Genomic DNA, 19,113 nt, shown 5'->3' on the forward strand with positions numbered 1-19,113 from the left:
GTAAAAGTGACGAATTAAAAAAAAAATCCATTCATTGATCTTGTTTTAATGAATAAACTGTTCATTTGGTATCATGGTCCATTTCCAGTCCAACCCAAGATGGTTTTATTGATCCGGATCAGTCAGCTTTATGCTTCTTCTCTCTTAAATCGAGGAGATGTTGGATTCTTTCTGACGCAGTCTCTCTTTCTGTTGGTAGTAAAATGTGTGTTATCAATTCTGACAAAACACAATCTGGACATCAAAGCAGAAAGAAGTGTTTTGAATAATGTGCCTATATTTCCTAGTGAGACAGAGAGTAAAAGCATGAGTTTATTTATGTACAGTATGTGTATTTATTTATCTGCATTGCGTGGTTTAGGAAATGTATTAATTTAGAGTCTAAACTGTGACTGTGTCAAATCTTACCAGACTGTTGGGATTGATCTTTCTGGTCTCCACCTTCTTCTCCGATGTGATCCTCTTCACTGACAGCTGAGCCTCTTTTAATCTGCAAAAACAAGGTGTCAAGTTCATTGGTTCAATGGTTTGACTTAGTTTTAGAAATCACATTCTTTAGAGTATAAATTCAAAGTATCGACTAGATTTGACATGACTAATAAGTTCAGTCAAATTAGTTCAATCAAACCAAAAAAGGAACGCAGATTTACTCAATGACGTGGAGGTAAAGCATTTCACTGTTTGCAAATCTGTTATCTTCAATACTAGTCAGAGCTCAGAGAGCGCAGACAGACCTATCTCGCAATGTCAATGAAAGTGTAAAATCATTTGTGTAACAACCTCGGGATCACCTCCAATTGAATGGGTTTACTTTGGCCCATGCTACACCGTTCAACAAAGTTTCATGGAAATTGGGCGGGTAGTATTTATGTAATACTGCAAACAAACAGACAAACCTGAAAGAAATAAAGAGAGAATCCTACTTATTACAAACAGAAGATGCACGTGCAAATCTCTGATACCTTTCATTTGAGAGGTTCTTGTTCTCCCTCTTCCACCTGGCTTTGAAGTCGGCACAAAACTCAAACCAGAGCATGAAGAGATGCCCGGCCGTCACCTCCTTCTCTCCTGACTTAGGCTTCAGTCCAAAGTACAGAGTCAAGTCCTGAAAACTGAACAAGTTAACTGAAATTAAAATAATTTCCACACACGTTCATAGATTGCATTTTTCCCTACTGTAAACATGTTTGTGGCTGCTCATGTCGACAATTATTTTTTTAATCAAATTCAAACAAAGCCCTGTATGGTGCACACAAAATATGGTTTAATTCTCACACCTTTTTTGTACAGTCATCAACTGATAAGACGCCTCTGCGTGTTCTTTACGTGCTGCAAAGAAAGAGAAAAGGAAACAGTTTAGTTATGAGCAGACTCAGCCTCAGAAACATAACCCTCACCCTAATCATATGGAGCTTATATGGATATAAATACATGTAAAAAGACAATATGAATATCTTATAATGATGGTTTTCTAAATGAACCTATTAGCCATTTAGTTTAGATTACTTAATTTGAGTCTGCTACCATTTTAGACACATTTTTTAAATATATTTTCAACAAAGACACAATGTCATATATGACTTGCTTTCATTGTTTGGTGAAGCTGTGATGTTAAAATCTTCCAAAATGTTTGTTTGAGAAATATGTGCTTCATGTGTTTGAAATGACAAATAAAGATTGAAAATGGCAGAAATTCTCACAGAAAGATGCAAACAGTTTATTTGGTCTTTTATTGTTTTACAGCGAGTTCAGGACGTTTTAAAACCCCTTTTCACATCTTGTTATGTTGCAGCCTTATGCATAAATGTATTTTCCCACATAAATGTGGCCACAATTCATCATAACAACAGGAAAAAGATTCTAGAAATCTTTGCAAATGTGTTCAAACGATAAACTGAAAGTTGACCCTTTACTATGAAACAGGTGCCTCTCATTCCTTTTAATCATCCGTGACATGTTTCTCCACCTTGTTCGGATCCACCTGTGGTGATTCAACTACTAATTGCACCTAATTAGGAAAGGCACACACCTGTCTATAAAAAGGTCTCACAGCTGACCAATCAGATCAAAGTCTAGGACATGTGGTTGAAGAAACAGCTAGTGTGTCGAGGCGCAGATCACAGAAATAAATCTAAAATCCTGCTTTGTCATTATGGGATACTGAGTTTAGATGAAGGGGGAACAGTGCATTTTAAGGTGTTTAAGCATTAGCCTGCAACCTTACAAAAAGGGGGAATAGTTAAAGGGCCCATGTCATGGCCATTTCTACTGATCATAATTCCATTGTTGAGGTATACTAGAATAGATTTACATTGTGCAATTTTCCAAACTCACATTGGTTTCTCATACAGCATCTCTAGTATGTGTATTCACTCTCTGTCCTACACGGCCTGTTGGTGCTCCTGCCACCCCCTCCCTATGAGCCCACTGTGCTCTGATTGGTCAGCTCGCCCACTCTATTCTGATGAGTCCACCACGGTTACAGCGGAACATCAGTGATTATGTGTTACAATGGCATTAGCAACCAGAAAATGACACCAGTAAGGACAAACAGATGAGAATGCTGCGTGGGGTCTGGGTGCCGCGTTAGTGGGACGTTGCGCGGCTCGCTGCTGCGAGGAGCGGACAGTGTGAGCTGGGTTCATTTCCTGCTTGCTGCGTGGGGTCTGTGAGACAGTGAGACATCGCGAATGGACGCGGGGAGGGGGGGGGGGGGGGGGGGGGGGGTGCTGTAGAACCCCCATCTGCGATGTTCCACTAGCACCCGCACGCCCAAACGCGGCGCACCTACAGTGTAAGCGCGCCACAGTATCGCCGCAGCGAGGCTCCACTAGCACCCCCCCCCCCAGCGCGTCACAGTCTCCAACGAGGCGTTCTGGGGCAGCATAGACAGGTATTTTCTGTGTTAGATTTTTACTCGCTACAGGGTGTACTTTGAGGGTTTGTGACTCTGCAGACCGTTTACATGCATAAAAACCTTCATAACACACAAGGGGACGGGTAATAACCGGAAAAGCATAACATGGGACCTTTAAGGTCTGAATACTTCCTCGATGCCCTGTATATCAAATGAAACACATGTGACAAAAGATCCAACAAAAGTCTAGAGTTTTCTGGTTGAAACTCTTTACTTTGAAGCTTTGGGGTGTCACTTTTCATCACAGGCAGAAAAAGTGATTATATTCAAAACAAGAAACTAAAATCCATCCGTGCCATTTGAAATTCTTGTGAGGGGAACTGAGTGTGATTCTTCCTGACACTGGGTCAAAATAAAAACCCTAACATGATGAATATGTCCCAGAGCCGGTGTGTCTCAGCCGTCTCTCAGTCATTGCCAAATCTGCCTGATCCCTATCTGCGTGTCTAGCCTGTACTCTGAATCCTCCCTATCTGTCCTTTACGAACACAGACGGTAACAAGACTTATCTGACTGCTAAAGACAATAAACTAGTTTAGATGAAGCATATTAGGGAGAAAGAAATGGTAGAGTGGACAGATTCCTTATTATATGATCATTCTCATATTAAATTAAGTAATCGGAACTCAGGAGTTAAAAAGGCCCTATTATGCTTATTGATGTTTTCCCTCTCATGTAGGTTGTAATATAGGTGCATGTAAATGGTCTGCAAAGGCTAAAATCCCAAAGTTCTCTCTTCCACACACTCAAATGAAATGCATACATTGGACACAGTGACATCACTATGTAACACTCGCACTACTTTTAGATAGCTCTCCAACACATGTGATACGTGATAAGCAAAGGGGCGGGACATCTCTAAGCTGTTGACCGCTAACCAATCAGAGCAGACTCTGGTTTCAGACAGAGGGTGAAAAGAGCTGCTGCAGTACAAGACAACAAATAAAGACCTTTTTGATAATTACACAATTTAAACATTTCACAGTAGAGGCACAAATTCAAATTTGAACCTGAAAATGAGCATAATTGGACCCCTTTAAATATTTTCAGTACTTCAAAATATTCCCTTTGAGCCCTTAACCCGTGTGTTGTGTTCAAAAGCTGTTACCGTTCATGGTGTTAGCGGGTCAATTTTGACCCATGATTTATCTCAGTCCAAAACACACACAAAAAAATACTATCATCCAATATTGTTTTAACTACATCATAACTAACTTATAATGCATTCATAACCGTACAATCCTGTTGTAATTTAATGTTATGGCCCAAAACACATCACACCACATATTGCACACGTGCATGTGTGTGTTCAGGTTCAAGTGTTAGTGTACATATTCTTTGAGAAAGGTGGAGTTCCCGTGGGGGGAGGGGGGCAGAGGGAGGGGAGACCAGGTGCATGTTGCGAACAATTATTGTTACAGTTAATGAAGGGGGTGGGGGAGGGGTGTCTAAAGTCAAAGATTAATCTTGATTGGGCCAAATTTGACCTCGAGTCACCCAAAACAATTCTGCTGGGTCTCCCCAGACCCCAACACCAAATTATACACTTTCTTTTAAGAGACTTCAGACTTGGCAAAAATGGTCAAAATCAGTTTTGTAGAGTTTATATAGCTGTTGTGGAGGATATCATGAAGCCTTGTTCCGATAAAAAAAACTAGAGCGTAGTTATTACATCATTTTAACTTGAAACGGGTCACGGGAGACCCGAACACAACATAAGGGTTACATGTTTTCCTTTAGCAAGCACTCCAATGTACCACGTTGTTGAACCCAGTAACATTCAATTCGGCCTTTAGTCCTGTGTGTGAGAACTCACCCCTGAGAACAAAAGCCTCCATCTTGTCTTTAAACGGCTGCAGGTTTTCTTCAGGAGAATCAGAGCAAACGTTCCTTACATCTTTCTCACATCCTGGTGACAAAACAGAAACAAGAAAGGATTGGAAAATACACTCAACATTTATTTCTAGATTTAATGAATGGTGTTTAAGAAGAGACAATGTGTAGCTGCGGAGGAAAGAGACAACACGATGACTTTTATATCATCTAGGGATACTTGGTCATTATTTGCAGAACTTAGTAAATGTTTTGAGAACGTTTTAATTTTTTTGTGATACATATTCATTATTATTTTTGAGTTTTCATTATATTGGGACATTAAGTCATTACTTTGAGATGTTCTTTGTTATTTTGAGGTACTAAGATTTTTTTTTTTAAGAATGCTAAGTCTCAATTTACAACCTTTTTTTTTGTTTTTACTCGCAGAGACGAGCTTCCATAAAGGGGAGAAGTGGGTTAAACTAGCTCCACCTGTGCCGAGCAGGAGGTCATCAGCACAGCTTCCTCTTTAGATATCACTCGCTGAGATTCACCCAGAGATGGCGACTGCTTCCCTCTCTGCCTCCTTCCCTCTCTCCATGTTGCTCCAATCAGTGGATCAGAGGAGCCAGTCTGCAGAGCCAGTCATAATAGAGGCTGCAGAGGGAGCCGAGACCCTGCACCCCCCCACCACCCTCACGCTCGATCAACATCTCGCAGATAAGATTACAAAAGAATACTGTTTTCATTCAGGATTTGTGTAAACTGTGGAGGCGGGTATCTCTCCCTCTCCTTTCTATCTTTTGACGGCCCTTTGTGTTCAGCAGAAGTTTGCTTATGTCAGACCGAAGAGGATTATAGACCCTCACATAAACAGAGCGGGCTCATGAGGAGTGTGGGGCGTTCAGATGTGAGACTGAAGAAGTGACTTGCTTTCATAGTGAGAAGATTTGTAGGTTTTGGTGGTTTACACGAGTAACCTCATCAATCGCAGCAAAATCATGTGAAGGAAACCAAACTCAGGCTGAAGTACAGACAGACTATGGAAGCAAACACCGTCCTTCACAACCAATATTTCACTTGGCCAATGAATGGAAGAGAAAATGGTTTCACTGCTTCGCAAATAAAGAAAGATCCTTACTGTACTTCCATAGTCCATGTATGATACTGGAAATAAACTCAAACAATATTGTAAGAGCAACACATTAAAATGATAATGGAAATGAAGCTAGCTAGTGTTTAAAAGGCTTAGCTCACCCAAAATACAAAACAATAGTCTACATGTAAATTAGGCATGGCAGTACCCTAAATGCTCCATGTTTTGATGTGTAGTAGGTATAATGTTAACCATCTAAGGTTAGCTTACATGCTAACTTGCTATTAAAGCTAGAAACAAGGTAGAAGCACTTTGAATTGTCGCGTACAGAAAAGTGCTATATAAATAAACTTGCCTTGCCTTGCCTAGAACTGAGGATGAGTTTAACGGGTTGGACACATTTCTGACCTGATGCTACCAAACTTATGACACATCTTCCTGAAGGTAATATGAAGATAACGCATTTTATGGCAATCCATCTAATAGTTCTATAGACATTAGACCAAAAAACAAAAATGATAACTACATAGTGGCTCTCCTGGAGAACCGTGGATTGACATTTACCTTGTTAATTTGCTATTAGAAGAAGGTCTTTTTATGTCTTTGGATCTCCTTTCCGTCAACAGTCAACATGGATGACTTAAGAGAAGCTAATCTCCCTGTGACTTTGTTGGCAAACATTTCATACCAAGCAAACCGAAAACACAGGGAGAGTGAAGAACGACAGAAACCAAACATGAGGGCGGTTCAAACGGGCAGAACAAAAGGAAGCTGCGTCAGGCCATCGAGATCGCACGGTGGTTTGGGTAGACGGGCGATAAAGACAAAGCTGTGTTGAGAGGTAAAGAAAGCTGTCTGCGCTCACATCTGGGGGGGCCACACTGGAGCCCAGTGATACAGTCGGGCAGGTTAAGGATCCGTGCATCTCTGCAGAGATACTGGAGGTCTGGAGATTACACAAGTAGGAAGCTATGGTCTCCCTGCACTGGCGACAGTAGCACAAAGGCCCTCCGATGTGAGATCTGATGGGCAGGAGGATTAGAAGCTGGATCTGAAAGGCGCCAGTGTATCAGCAGAAAGACTCTGAATACACGCACAGCGAAGTGCAGGCAAAAACACATGTATACATAAGGACACAACAATGCACCCACTCACAATCGTACACATGTAAGAGTAAGCATTGTCCTGGACGTGACTTTAACTGGCTGGCATTGCTGAGTGGCGTCATATGGGCACACTTAGAGAGAGAAAGAAACAGCGAGGAGAGTTAGAAAGACGAGAGGAAATCTTTTGTTCTGGAGCTTTAGCAAACTCAAGATCGATAAAAGAAGCAGTCCTAAGTATAAACAGTTACTCAATGGCTGGGGCCGGTGATGGGAAACCAGGGTGGTGAGTTGTGCGTGTGCGTGTGCGTGTGTGTGTGTGTGTGTGTGTGTGTGTGTGTGTGTGTGTGTGTGTGTGTGTGTGTGTGAGGGGGGGGGGGGTGTCTGAGGAAAAACGATGCCAGACTGGGCCGAGGTTTGGTCTGTGGGAAACTCTCAAAATCAGAGTGATAGAATTACACAGGCTGGCTGAGGTTTTAACACAAAAACACAACAAAATGACCACAAGGCGAGACTATTCCGGTCACCCAGTCACACGGACGCTGAAGCTCAAAGAGGAGCTCATGGTTTGCGGATTATCATGTAATAATATTATGAACCGAGAGGAGTTTTGATATTTATTTCTCCAGAAGAAGATGGAATAGATAGGAGGTTGCAGTTGTGTCTTCACATACTTGTCAGATCTCGTCCGAGCTGTCTCAGGTCTCTGTTCAGGTCGTCAAACTTGACCTGTGCAGCCAGGAAGACGTCCTGAGGTTCAGGAAGTGGGAATACACTCTTGTCTGTGCCGGCGTTCTGGTGGGATACAATCAAAAACACATGTAGTTCTGACACTAATTCATCAGATCAGAGTCAAAATGGACAAAGAAAGAAAGCAAACAGATATTAAAGGTGGGGTAGGTAATTCACTTCAGAAACACTTTTTGTTATATTCCATGGAGTGCTCTTAACATCCCGATAGCAATGAATATATTAAATGCTTTGACAATAAATACATTAAAAAATGTCATCTGTGGAAGCCGTGGCGCTGTAAAAAGCACGACCAATCATCTGAGCCGGCCCGGCTAAAATAACTGGATGGCCTACCTGCCTGTCAGCCTTCCATCTGTGCACACACTTATCTCGTGCCCTCATTGGTCATGTGCGCGTTCGTGTGTGTTGGAGGAGGGGCTCTGTGAGGAAGTCTGAAGGAAGGGGCAGATTTTTTTCGGCTGCGTACTTTCAAATTCTAGCGCACTCGAGCTGGCTTCTCCATTCTTACCTACCCTACCTTTAAGTTAACGTAGAAAATGTGTTCAATTGTCCGTCGATAACTGGTTGAATAGGACCTCAAATCTACTGGATGATGATTCCAAAAAGAAAATATTGTGTTGCATCTATTGGTTTTAAAAGCACACTCAACCGTCTTCGGATATTATACTCTGGAGAAAGCAACATAGATAGACAGCTTCATTGTAGAGTATAGCCTAAAAAGGAATAACAATATTTAAATAGCAAATCAACTCATACCTCATCCACATTGTGCAGGTAGTAGGACACCACATAGTCCACCAGGCTGATACGATTGTCCTGAGAAGAAAAGCAAAAGATGCATCAAAACTACGACAATACAGTACAAGATGAAATCTGAGTGTGCAAGCTGGCAGCCATATTAAAGTGCCTTTATTAAAACCATGAATATTAAGGTGTTTCATTTGAAAAGAAAATGTATTGCATGATATTCAACTACATGCAAGGAGTCACTCACATAGAGTTAATGTGTAAAAGTAAGAAAACAAATCCACTCTCTATGACTTGATATAAGTGTTGGATGATCTCTTTTCACTTGCACTAAAAACACTTTTCTGCTTTTGCCAATGAGCAATAAATTCTACACATTACATTGTCCACCGCACTTGTACTCCGCACTTGTACTCCGCACTTGTACTCCATCCCAATAAAACAAAAAAACTGGCCTCCAAAAGAGCCACTCCAGTCCTCCTCCAGGTCTTACTCTGCTCTTGACATCCTTCAGTTTGGGAAGAATCTCGAGTCCGAAGCCATCCGCCTGACCTCGGGTCCGGTTTCCTCCGTTCATGTGATTCCCCAGAGCCAAAACCAGTCCCATCACATCCATCACACCTTCACTCTCCAGCAGAGCCTTCAAACAAAACACACACACACAAGATCAATTACAGACTGCTGGTACCTCAAACCCTCTGTATTACACGTCTCAAAGCATAGATACATACTGGAAAAAGAGCAATATTTCTGGTACAGTATGTTAATATACTATGAGAAGAATGGGTATGTGCCGCAGGTGCTTTATGTCCCACCTTACAGACGGATGAAACTGTGTTGAGCTTGCTCTGGATGGATGTGGTCCCATCGATGAAGGCCGCCTGGAAGATGATGCAGTGAGCTCTGCCTGCAAAGTCTGGGATCTGAGACAGCTCATACAGGAACCTGCAGCACAACAACATCAACACATGAACACACACACACGCACACACGCACACGCACACACACACACACACACACACACACACACACACACACACACACACACACACACACACACACACACACACAAAACACAGCAGGGGAGATACTTACTGTTCAGGTTTGTCCAGCAGTTTCACTTCCTCTTCCTCGGACGTCTCGTAATGCTTCCTGATCCTCTCCAGCTCTTCTGGCTGCGCTCTCTGATATATTGACATTAAAATATACCACAGTATACAGTAGTAATGTGCTATAAAAACAAAATGTTGTATTACTTTGACATGTATGTTCATTGTGTTAAATAAACAACATGTGAAGCGAGAACATGTCACCAGTTTTAGCGTAGTCACAATATACATACTGTACATTAATATAAATACATTGAAAGCAATACCTACATTTTCATAAAGGGCTTCAATGGTCTCCAAGTCCACCACAGAGTGATCAACTGCCAGCACCGCTAGAACGGGAATGTTAAATCAAGGCACAGACATCAAATGTAAAAGTGAAAGTCCAAACAGAGCAGCAGATCTCCAGAGGACATGAACATGAACACATCTCTCTCTGCTCTCTGCTACATGTTGAGGAGTTTGGGATTAGCACTGCTGATTGTGGTAAATGTTTTTCAGTCTTTGGTCATACTTTAAAGTGGACCTATCATGCTATATTTTAATAATATATTGTAGGGCCATACCTATATAAAACATGTCTGTGAAGTTTTTTTTTCAAAATACCAAACAGATCATGCATTTTAGCCATGCGTCATTTCGCTCTATTTGCTCTTTTCCAGCCCTGTTTTTGCAAGGGCTGATTCTGTGAGAAGTCTTCTTCGCTGCTTTTGTGGCAGACTACAGCGCCACTTACAGGACTGGCATATGTACTACAGCGTCTCCAGCGCTTTCGAGCGGCAATGGCCGTGGCCCAACCCCCCATTCCCCTGATAGGTGGAGAGTTGCCCATATAGGCGGAGCTCCCTGTTTCTAACGTCAGAACAATTTCAAATCTGTATCAGCTCCGTTGCAGCCCCGTTTTTAGAGATTTGGGTATGGAGGAAAAGAGAGAGGGTTGTGTTTTCTGACACTTGGTGAGTTCCCTGACACACCGGGGACACATATTCATGTATAAAAGACGTACAAAAGTGCATTTTGCATGATAGGTCCCCTTTAAATTCACCAACAGCTCATATTCAGAGTGAAGCCCAGGCTAACTTCAGTGTGATGATGGGTTAAAGTTAAACATTGGTGTAACAGCGGTTACCTGAATGATTACAGATGAAGGCTGCAATTCCCAAAACTGGCTTGGAAATATAGCTAGTTTAATGATCGCTGAATTTGATGTCATAACATGATGATGTGTGCTTGATTTCACACACTTTTATAGTCCAAATTATGTTTAAAAGCCGAGAAAGTAGTAAAGAGTACAATATTTCCCTTCCCTAGTGGAGTTAAAGTACAAATAGCATAAAGTAAAATGAAAATACTCAAGTAAAGTACCTCAGAATTGTCATAATGTACTGTACTTTAGTAGATGTACTTTGATATTTTTCACAAATCATACTAACCACAATTTACCATCAAATCAGGTCCCACCGATTTGTAAAAGCTGTGTTAAATACCTATGGGAATCGGTATAATTAATGTAAGAGATCTTTTGATTTTGCCACACATACACTTTTTATTCCCATGGGTCTTAGAAAAATATATTCTAGTATAAGTTGAAATGTTATAATGTCAAATGAATGTGAATCTGAGCTATTCAAAGACAAAATGTGCTTAAGAAATCTGAGCTTCTTCATTATATGACTATATTGGAAGTAAGGTTTATTTCCTGATGCACTTTGAACTAAGCCGCATCCTAGCAACACGACTGAACCAATGACACGCCTCGATTACTCACCTTGTTGGATGTCTTTCATCTCCAGGTGGAGGCTCGATATGAGGATGCCCACGGCCTGAGAGCGCTTCCCTTCCAACAGCTTAATGATCTGACACACACACACACACACACACACACACACACACACACCACACACACACACACACACACACACACACACACACACACACACACACACACACACACACACACACACACACACACACACACACACACACACACACAGTTACCATGACTACCTTAACACTAGAAGCCATTAGGGAGTCATTAGTGTAGAGTTTTTGTTTAAAGGTGCAGCAAAACAAACAAAGGTCACGTTTTGCCTTGACCTTATTATTAACCTCTTGTTTGAACAGATGGGGTCTTCTTTTCCCTTTTTGTTTAATGATAATCATGTAAATGTATGTTTTCTTCTCATTGTCTGTTAAATGTGTTCTTATTTGTTATACTTTGGATTGCCTTTGTGTCAATACAAATAGTTCTGTAGCATTAGGGTCCTTTCTGCCTGTAACTATAGCAGACAAAATAAAATGAGGAACTGCAACTCAATCAAATTTGGGGGGGAAATGATCAAAGTTACATAACAGTGGCAAAATATGAGGGGTGTGATGAGGGGAAAGATATTGAATAATCACGATTTAAAAACACTTGATTTGAGGATACAAGGGGGATTATTTAGTGTGTTCAAAAATCTCATAGTTGTGTCTCAATCTGGATTTAATGTTCTTTTATATTCCCTATATGTAGTCTCAATGGCATTAACCCCCTCTAGTGGAGAAGCAACATATTGCAAATATCCCATATTCTGCAGTTTGCCATGCATGATTTTGCATTTTACCTTCCTGGCTTTGGCTTTCTTCTCATAAGCCTCGGACAGCGGCTTCTTCTTGGTGTGTGTGATGGTTTTGGCGAAAAGATCCTCAAACTGGCCGGCATTTATTATATTTGGTTCCTCTAAAATGTTCCACAGTGTGTTCCTATAGGGAGAGAGAAATATTATATTTCATCAGCATGTTTTCAATCTATTTACTTTTGTCAGGTGTTTAGAGTGGGGCAGTAATATAAGATAATCATTTCATTTACAAAATAAGAATTTTTCTCAGAGCCCCCAGCCCTAAGTTCTTTACTCAATTAAACCCCGATTACTATTATACACATTTTGAATTTGAATTCATACAATAAGTGATTTTTAAAAACCCTTATGTATTTAAAAATATATTTAAATGAAAAGTAAGAATACGTTTATTTTTACAGCAGTGTTTGACCCTACTTGTTGTGCTGGATATGGATTCTGGTCCAGTAGAGAGGCTTCATGGGTCGGGACGGCTCCACTGTCTGCTTCCTTGGAGGTTGTTCAACAATAAAACCCCCAGCTGGAGGAGGAGGAGGTGGGGGAGCGAAGCCTGGCATGGAGGGAGGAGGTGGAGGTGGAGGAGGTGGGGGAGCAAAGCCTGGAGTGGAGGGAGGAGGTGGAGGTGGAGGAGGTGGGGGAGCAAAGCCTGGAGTGGAGGGAGGAGGTGGAGGAGGTGGTGGAGCGCTATGTGACGTCTGCATGAGGTTAAGGGGTGAAGAAAAACATGGTGGAGGTGGAGGAGGTGGAGGAGGAGGAGGAGGCAGGATTTGTGTTTTGGTTGTCTGAGAAGGAGCTAGTGGTTGTACTGATGGAGGCTGCATTTGAGGAAGTGATGGAGGGTCATGTGATGAAGAGGAAGAATCGTCCCTGTGTCCGGCCAGGCTGAGGCTGATAGACGTCAGGTCCAGTTTTCTGGGGGTCACCCTCTGCTGCTGGGGGCTGGTGCTCGCTCTCGTTGCTCCCTCTCCATCGTCAGGGGTCTTAAGAAATGTCTCCCTGTCGGTCTGGATGCACACTGTGCGGAAAGACTTGTGTAAGAAGTCGTCTTCCGTTGACACAGCAACGTCTTTGAGTTCCCCGTGACGGCGGGTCCCGGCCTGGGAGAGGAGGACCTGCAGCTCGGAGACACTGAACTCCAGACGGGACACATTGTCCTCGTTCTCCACCCGCAGTCTGGAGAGCTGCTGACCAAAGTCCTCCTGAAAATAATATCAGTTAAGACACAAAAGGTGTTTTTCTCCAGTGACATTTCAATTATAATAGTTTTTTTAATACTTTATTTTGAATTGTTCTTTTAGTTACAATAAAGCAAAGACATCCACAATATACAGTAAGTACAGTAGGTACCCGAAACCTTTACATGGCGTACAAGAGACATTGACAATTCCTGAGAATAGTCTAAAGCTGCCAGTCGACTGCATCTGACTTTTAAATTTAAGTAAATATTATTTTCTTTTTTCCAAATGATTGGACATTTTTGTTTCATTATATTTGGAGTTTCACATTTTTTTTTACGTTTTCTAGTCTTTTCCAGCTATTTTTCAATGGATTTTCTCAATATTTTTGCGATGATGGACCCATAAGCTAAAGCATAAAAGCACTAAAGCGCTTTTCTTCCTTATCCTGACTCGATCATTCTCACTGACCTGTAACGTCTCCAGCTCCTCTTTGCATTCTCTCTTCAGCTGCAAGAGAGCGGCCTGGTGCTCTGACAGGAAACACAGCAGAAGAACATTATTTTTAAAACTTCTTACAACAAACACATTTCAGTCAGACAACTCACGTGTTTCTTAATATGTTTATTAGAAGCAGCATATAGTTTGACTTTGGCGTCTAGGCTCGGGCCTCATCACTCCACAGATTTACAAAGCACATTGAGTGATGATTAGATAACTATCCCCCCGAGCCTACAAGTGGAAGCTGGGGTGGAAGCTGGGGTGGAAGCTGGGGTGGTGGTGGGGTGGAGCTGGGGTGGTGGGGGGGCAGGCAAGTAGCAGCAACATGAAACACAGCAACAGGAACATGAACGCAGCAATAGCAAGTGAACACAGTAGTGGCAGCAGCAGCATGAGCGAGGCAGAGGTAGGGAGACCTGGCAGCTTAAATAGAGCGGCATGTTTAGGAGAATTTGATTGGTTGGTTGTAAGAGGGACGAGGTGCGTCACGTGTTAAAGGTGGGGTAGGTAAGTTTGAGAAACCGGCTCGAGATCGCTAGAATTTGAAAATACACAACCGGAGAAAATCTGCCACTTCCTTACAGAGCCCCTCCTCCAACACACGAACGCGCACATGACCAATGAGGGCACGAGATAAGTTTGTGCACAGATGGAAGGCTGACAGGCAGGTAGGCCATCCAGTTATTTTAGCCGGGCCGGCTAAAATAATTGGTCGTGCTTTTTACAGTATTACGGCTTCCACAGATTAAATGTTTTTATGGATTTTTTGTCAAAGCACTTAAGATATTCATTGTTATCAGGATGTTAAGAGCATTCCATGGAATATAACAAAAAGTGTATCTCGAGCCGGTTTCTCAAACTTACCTACCCCACCTTTAATGTATCATTGGTGCTCGAGTTGACTGCCTGAACTAGCTCGCAGGCTTCGCCCCATTACTTTATTATTACAGCAGTGTGGCCCTAGAGTGCTTTACTTTACGTTGGTGATGTTGTCGGGGAAGAAAACAGGGCTGCTTGAGGACAAACTAACAATACAAACCTTGACCAGATGATGGCAGTAGAGCTTTGAATGAAAGGCAAACATACACACTGGCACACAGCTGACTGATCTCTATACAAAGAGGTCAAGCTAACATTTATCTGCTAATGGGTGCCTGTCATTCAGAAAGTGTATTCACTTGAACAGTTCCTATACAGGAAATGTATTTGGGTGTGTGCCTGCAGTTGTGTCCATGCACAAGCAGCCTTTGATAATGGAAGTAAGTGCAAGTTGGTGTCATTTACAAGCAGGATCACTTTCACCAAAAATGTTTGACCTTTTTTTTCCTTTTTAAACATTTGACACCTTATTTGCAGCCACCACATGGTTTCATGCAATCAAACGTGTTTCTATGTCATTATTGCATCTTTCATTCTGGTGTTAATATTGATGGGCCACCTTATTAGATATACATGTATAATCTTACAATCCAGCAGCTCAGCCATCAAGTTTGTTTGACTTTTCTCCAGTTTTTGTTCAAATGGCCATAGAGGAGTTCATTCCAGTATATATGTTAGTATTGAGAGTGGTAATGTTGTACTGGAATATATTTTTTAAATGTACACAAAGCTGCTTAAAGGCACCACAGTGTGTACAGTAGTCATGTCAATTCCTTCACAACTGAAGGTGGTGGATGTTTGCTGTGGACACACTCAGGGTGGAGCTGTGTTTACCAAAGCAGCCGAGCTTGATATTACATCCACCACCTGATATCACAGAGTAAACACGGCGACTCCCTCCACTGCTGTCAAATTCACTGCATGAAATTCATATTATTGTTTAACATAATTAATCTGTGTGGATTTTATAGTTTTGTACCTGCTTCTGTGTATTTCAGCCCAACTTTTTCCTCCTTCAGTGGTGGCCAGACAGCTTGAAGGCGACCTGGCGTTCTCTCCTCTCCATCTCCTGGGGTGGACGCTTCTGACTAAAATGAAAAAAGAGTTTGACATTCGATTTATAACATAATCTATAACAAATTGATTCATACACAATTCCTACTTTGCCATCAGGAGAGTCTTTCTTCTCTTGCGTCTTATTGGAGGATCTCTCAAAAATCGCCTTCAGCACATCTGTATCTGCTCTGATCTTCTTCCTCACTGCGTCCAGGTCTATCTTCTCAGCCGGGTCCCTCTTCAGAGGCCTTGGGGTGAAAAAGGCTTTGAAGGCATCGAATGCCGCCTCTGCACTGGACGCAGGAGGCTTGGTGGACTCAGATGAAACCTCTGCTTCCTCCTCTGTTTCAACTTCTTCCCTCTCGTCCTCTTGACTTTTTTCCATCTCACTCTCATCTGCTTCAGCCTCCTTTTCCGTCCTCTCCTCGGTCTCCTCGATCTCCTCGGTCACCTCCGTCTCATCTTCGCTCGTTTCCCGGTTCAGCAGCTGTGAGATCTGGTCCAGGAAGCTCCCCTGGGATTTACCGTCCGATTGTTTATCAGGGAAAATGTCTCTCTTTGCTGGCGATGAGGTTTTGATCTGGGCCACGGTGTCGTGCTCGGGCCCGACGACCCCCTTCCTCAGGACCCTCAGCCCGCTGAAGAGGGCCGGGAGCTGGATCTGTTTGTCGGTGGGGGAGCTCGGTTTAAAGGTGGCTCTGGTGAAGGTGGATCCAGGTGGAGGGTTATTGGTCGCAGATGTTATGGAAAGAGGGTCTTTTGGGGCTGGAGGGTAAAGAGGGGAGGAAAAGTCTGGAAATTCATCTCTTTTCTCTTCTTCTTCTTCTTCGCTGTCCTCATCTGATCCGGTCCTCTCCTCTTTATTTTGGATATGAGATGAGCCATCAGCATGCTCAAATGTTGGTGTTAATATCGGTTCTTCCTCAACGCCAGGTCTTGTCCGAGTCACTGTAATCACTATATTTTTAGATCTACTTTTCTCAGATTCCTCAGGGTCAGAACCGACATCCGAACTGGAAGCATTTGGGACACAATCATCCTGGATGTGAACATTTTCATAATCTTTTCTTTCTTTCTTATTAACTTCTTCAGTGGCATCCTGCTTGGAATGAGAATCCCAGCCTGTATCCGTGCAGTCAGTTGAAGAATGTTGATATTTTGGTTGCACAGATTCCTTCAAGGCACATTCATCCAGCGAGTTCTCCGATATGTGACAGCCCTCGTTGCTGTAGCCGTTAACTTTGTCATATGGCATCTTGTTCTCGTCTTGATTTGTTGCAAAGGTCTGTTTCTCTGAGACATTTTCAGAGTTGGCAGCCTCACTTTGCTGCTCTGTTAGGTTGACATTACACCTCTCCTCCTCTGCCATGTCTGAGTCATTTCCTGCTTCTCCTCTATATATATGTCTCACTGTATTACAGGTCATGTTCTCCTCATCATAAAGCAGTTTAACATGCGATAAGGACTCTCTACTGTTCTCCACAGCTTCCTCAAAGCCATTTTTCTTTATATCTAAACTCAGCTCAGTGTCTCCTTGAATGAAATCCTCATCCTCCTCCTCTGTAAGGATCCTGAAGAATTTTAGGATGGCTGTTTGCTCCTCCATTGCTCATAAATAGCTCACAAAGAAAACCTAATCCAGAGTGAAGGGAGTAGTTGTTGAAAAGCCTTTTCCACAATGTCAACAGCTAATATCTGAGACTTAGGTGCAACATCTTACTTCAGAACAATGCAGTTTAAGAGGCTGATTTGAGTGGTCATGCATTTGTTAGCCATGCAATAGTTTGTATAAAAACATCCAGGATCATGCAACTTTCATTTAGTATTAATACAGATGCAAGAAATGTTGAAAAGTCACATCACCACTTCTGAAAATCCGACCTGCTCCAGTTTGTTGAAAAGAAATAGATGTATCCTTTCACTGCTGCAACATCTCCTTCATGTCTTACCGGAGAACTACATTTCCAAACTGGAAGTTAGTCACTCCAGAATGAACGGGGAGGAATCCACAGAGTAACGGAAAAGTTTCCAAACCCCCAGCTCCATGACTCAGCTCAACCACAATTAAAAGTCAGCTCCACGTCCTGGTTTTAGTTTCCAGGTTCTGCCTCCTTTCCCCCTCTGGCTCCTCTAAAAACTATAGTTCCTCACAGAGCAGGTTCTTTGGCGACCGTCCTACAGATTGTCAGAGTGTAATTGGAAGCAGATGGTGATTTCAGCCACTGTTTGTGACAACACCCTGACAGATCCGTGAGCTACAGGGCGAAGGAGGCCACCCAGAACAGATGGAGGGACGCCACACCCAGAGCTGCAGGAGGGTAAATACAGCCAGCCGGGATCACTTGTTAAACGATAGTGTTTGTAAATCCACAGGAACGTTCAGCCCCCCTGCAGGAATTAGGCAACACTCGGCTAATCTGGACGTTTTAGCAGGACCAACCCCACCTACTCTGCTAATCAGCTCACATCACAACCAACATGCACTGTGCTAAATCAGAGAGGTTATTCAGATTATTGGAAGTTATACAATAAAAGTGCTGGGTTCAGTTACATTGATATTAGCTCACATTTGTATGTTTGTAGTGTACTTTTTTTATTGGAAAACTTGCTTTTGTGTATCGAACCTGCTCAGAGAAACCAATGCAAACATAGGTTTTCTAGAATTCTTCATACATATTTATACAAAATGTAAAAATTATAAGTTGATGGTGACACAGATTTATTCAAATAAGGGAAACATGTTCTATTAAAAGTGAAAATATATATTAAAAATGTATATATAAGTATATTTTACTTGTTGCTATTTGTACGTTGTTATTTTTAAGTGAACAACTAGTGTTACAATCAAGAATGAAAAGTTAACACTTAATATAAAAATATGAATATGAATAAACAAGTACATTAACAGTCAAGGAGGTGATACTGAGCAATACCAAAGAAGGAACCTTTTCATTTTATAAAGTGTAAAAAAATGAAGCATTTTCTGTGCATTTTTCCTTAGATTTGTAATATTGAATTTTAGATTGAACCTTCCTCGTCCACTGGTTCATGTTTTGGTTGTTCTTAGTTCCCAGGTTCCTCCCATGTTTGCTTTTACAGTATGACATTATCACACCCAGCAGTAGCTGACTGACATGTTTCCAGTATGTCACTTCTCTGTGTAACTTTCTCTGACTCCTATTGTCCTCAGAGCCTCAGCCTGAAGCCTGCAGTGCCGTCTTAACTAGAACTAATCATACAAACACGTATGAAGTGTTTTTATGCATTCCCCAGAGAGGGACACAGCGGCCTTTATGTGAGCTGTGTTTATGTAATAGGAATGAATCCAGATAATCCCATGA

General features: G+C 42.1%; 1 protein-coding gene across 1 annotated transcript; it reads right to left on the bottom strand.

Moving 5' to 3' along the window:
* Positions 1 to 23: 23 nt before the first annotated feature.
* fmn1 (formin 1) lies at positions 24 to 18,009 on the bottom strand. The gene is made up of 17 exons (XM_034135520.1): positions 15,879 to 18,009; positions 15,696 to 15,804; positions 13,808 to 13,869; positions 12,579 to 13,360; positions 12,147 to 12,285; positions 11,309 to 11,396; positions 9,811 to 9,872; positions 9,527 to 9,615; positions 9,247 to 9,376; positions 8,925 to 9,071; positions 8,441 to 8,500; positions 7,606 to 7,726; positions 4,734 to 4,826; positions 1,278 to 1,329; positions 963 to 1,112; positions 409 to 490; positions 24 to 189 (listed from the first exon to the last, which is right to left on the bottom strand). Exons 1-17 carry the CDS (start codon positions 17,376 to 17,378, stop codon positions 145 to 147), a joined length of 3,711 nt encoding a protein of 1,236 aa, XP_033991411.1. The 5' UTR covers positions 17,379 to 18,009; the 3' UTR covers positions 24 to 144.
* Between the last annotated feature and the right edge of the window lie 1,104 nt (positions 18,010 to 19,113).

Source organism: Trematomus bernacchii, unplaced genomic scaffold (assembly GCF_902827165.1).
Source record: "Trematomus bernacchii unplaced genomic scaffold, fTreBer1.1, whole genome shotgun sequence".
NCBI lineage: Eukaryota > Metazoa > Chordata > Actinopteri > Perciformes > Nototheniidae > Trematomus > Trematomus bernacchii.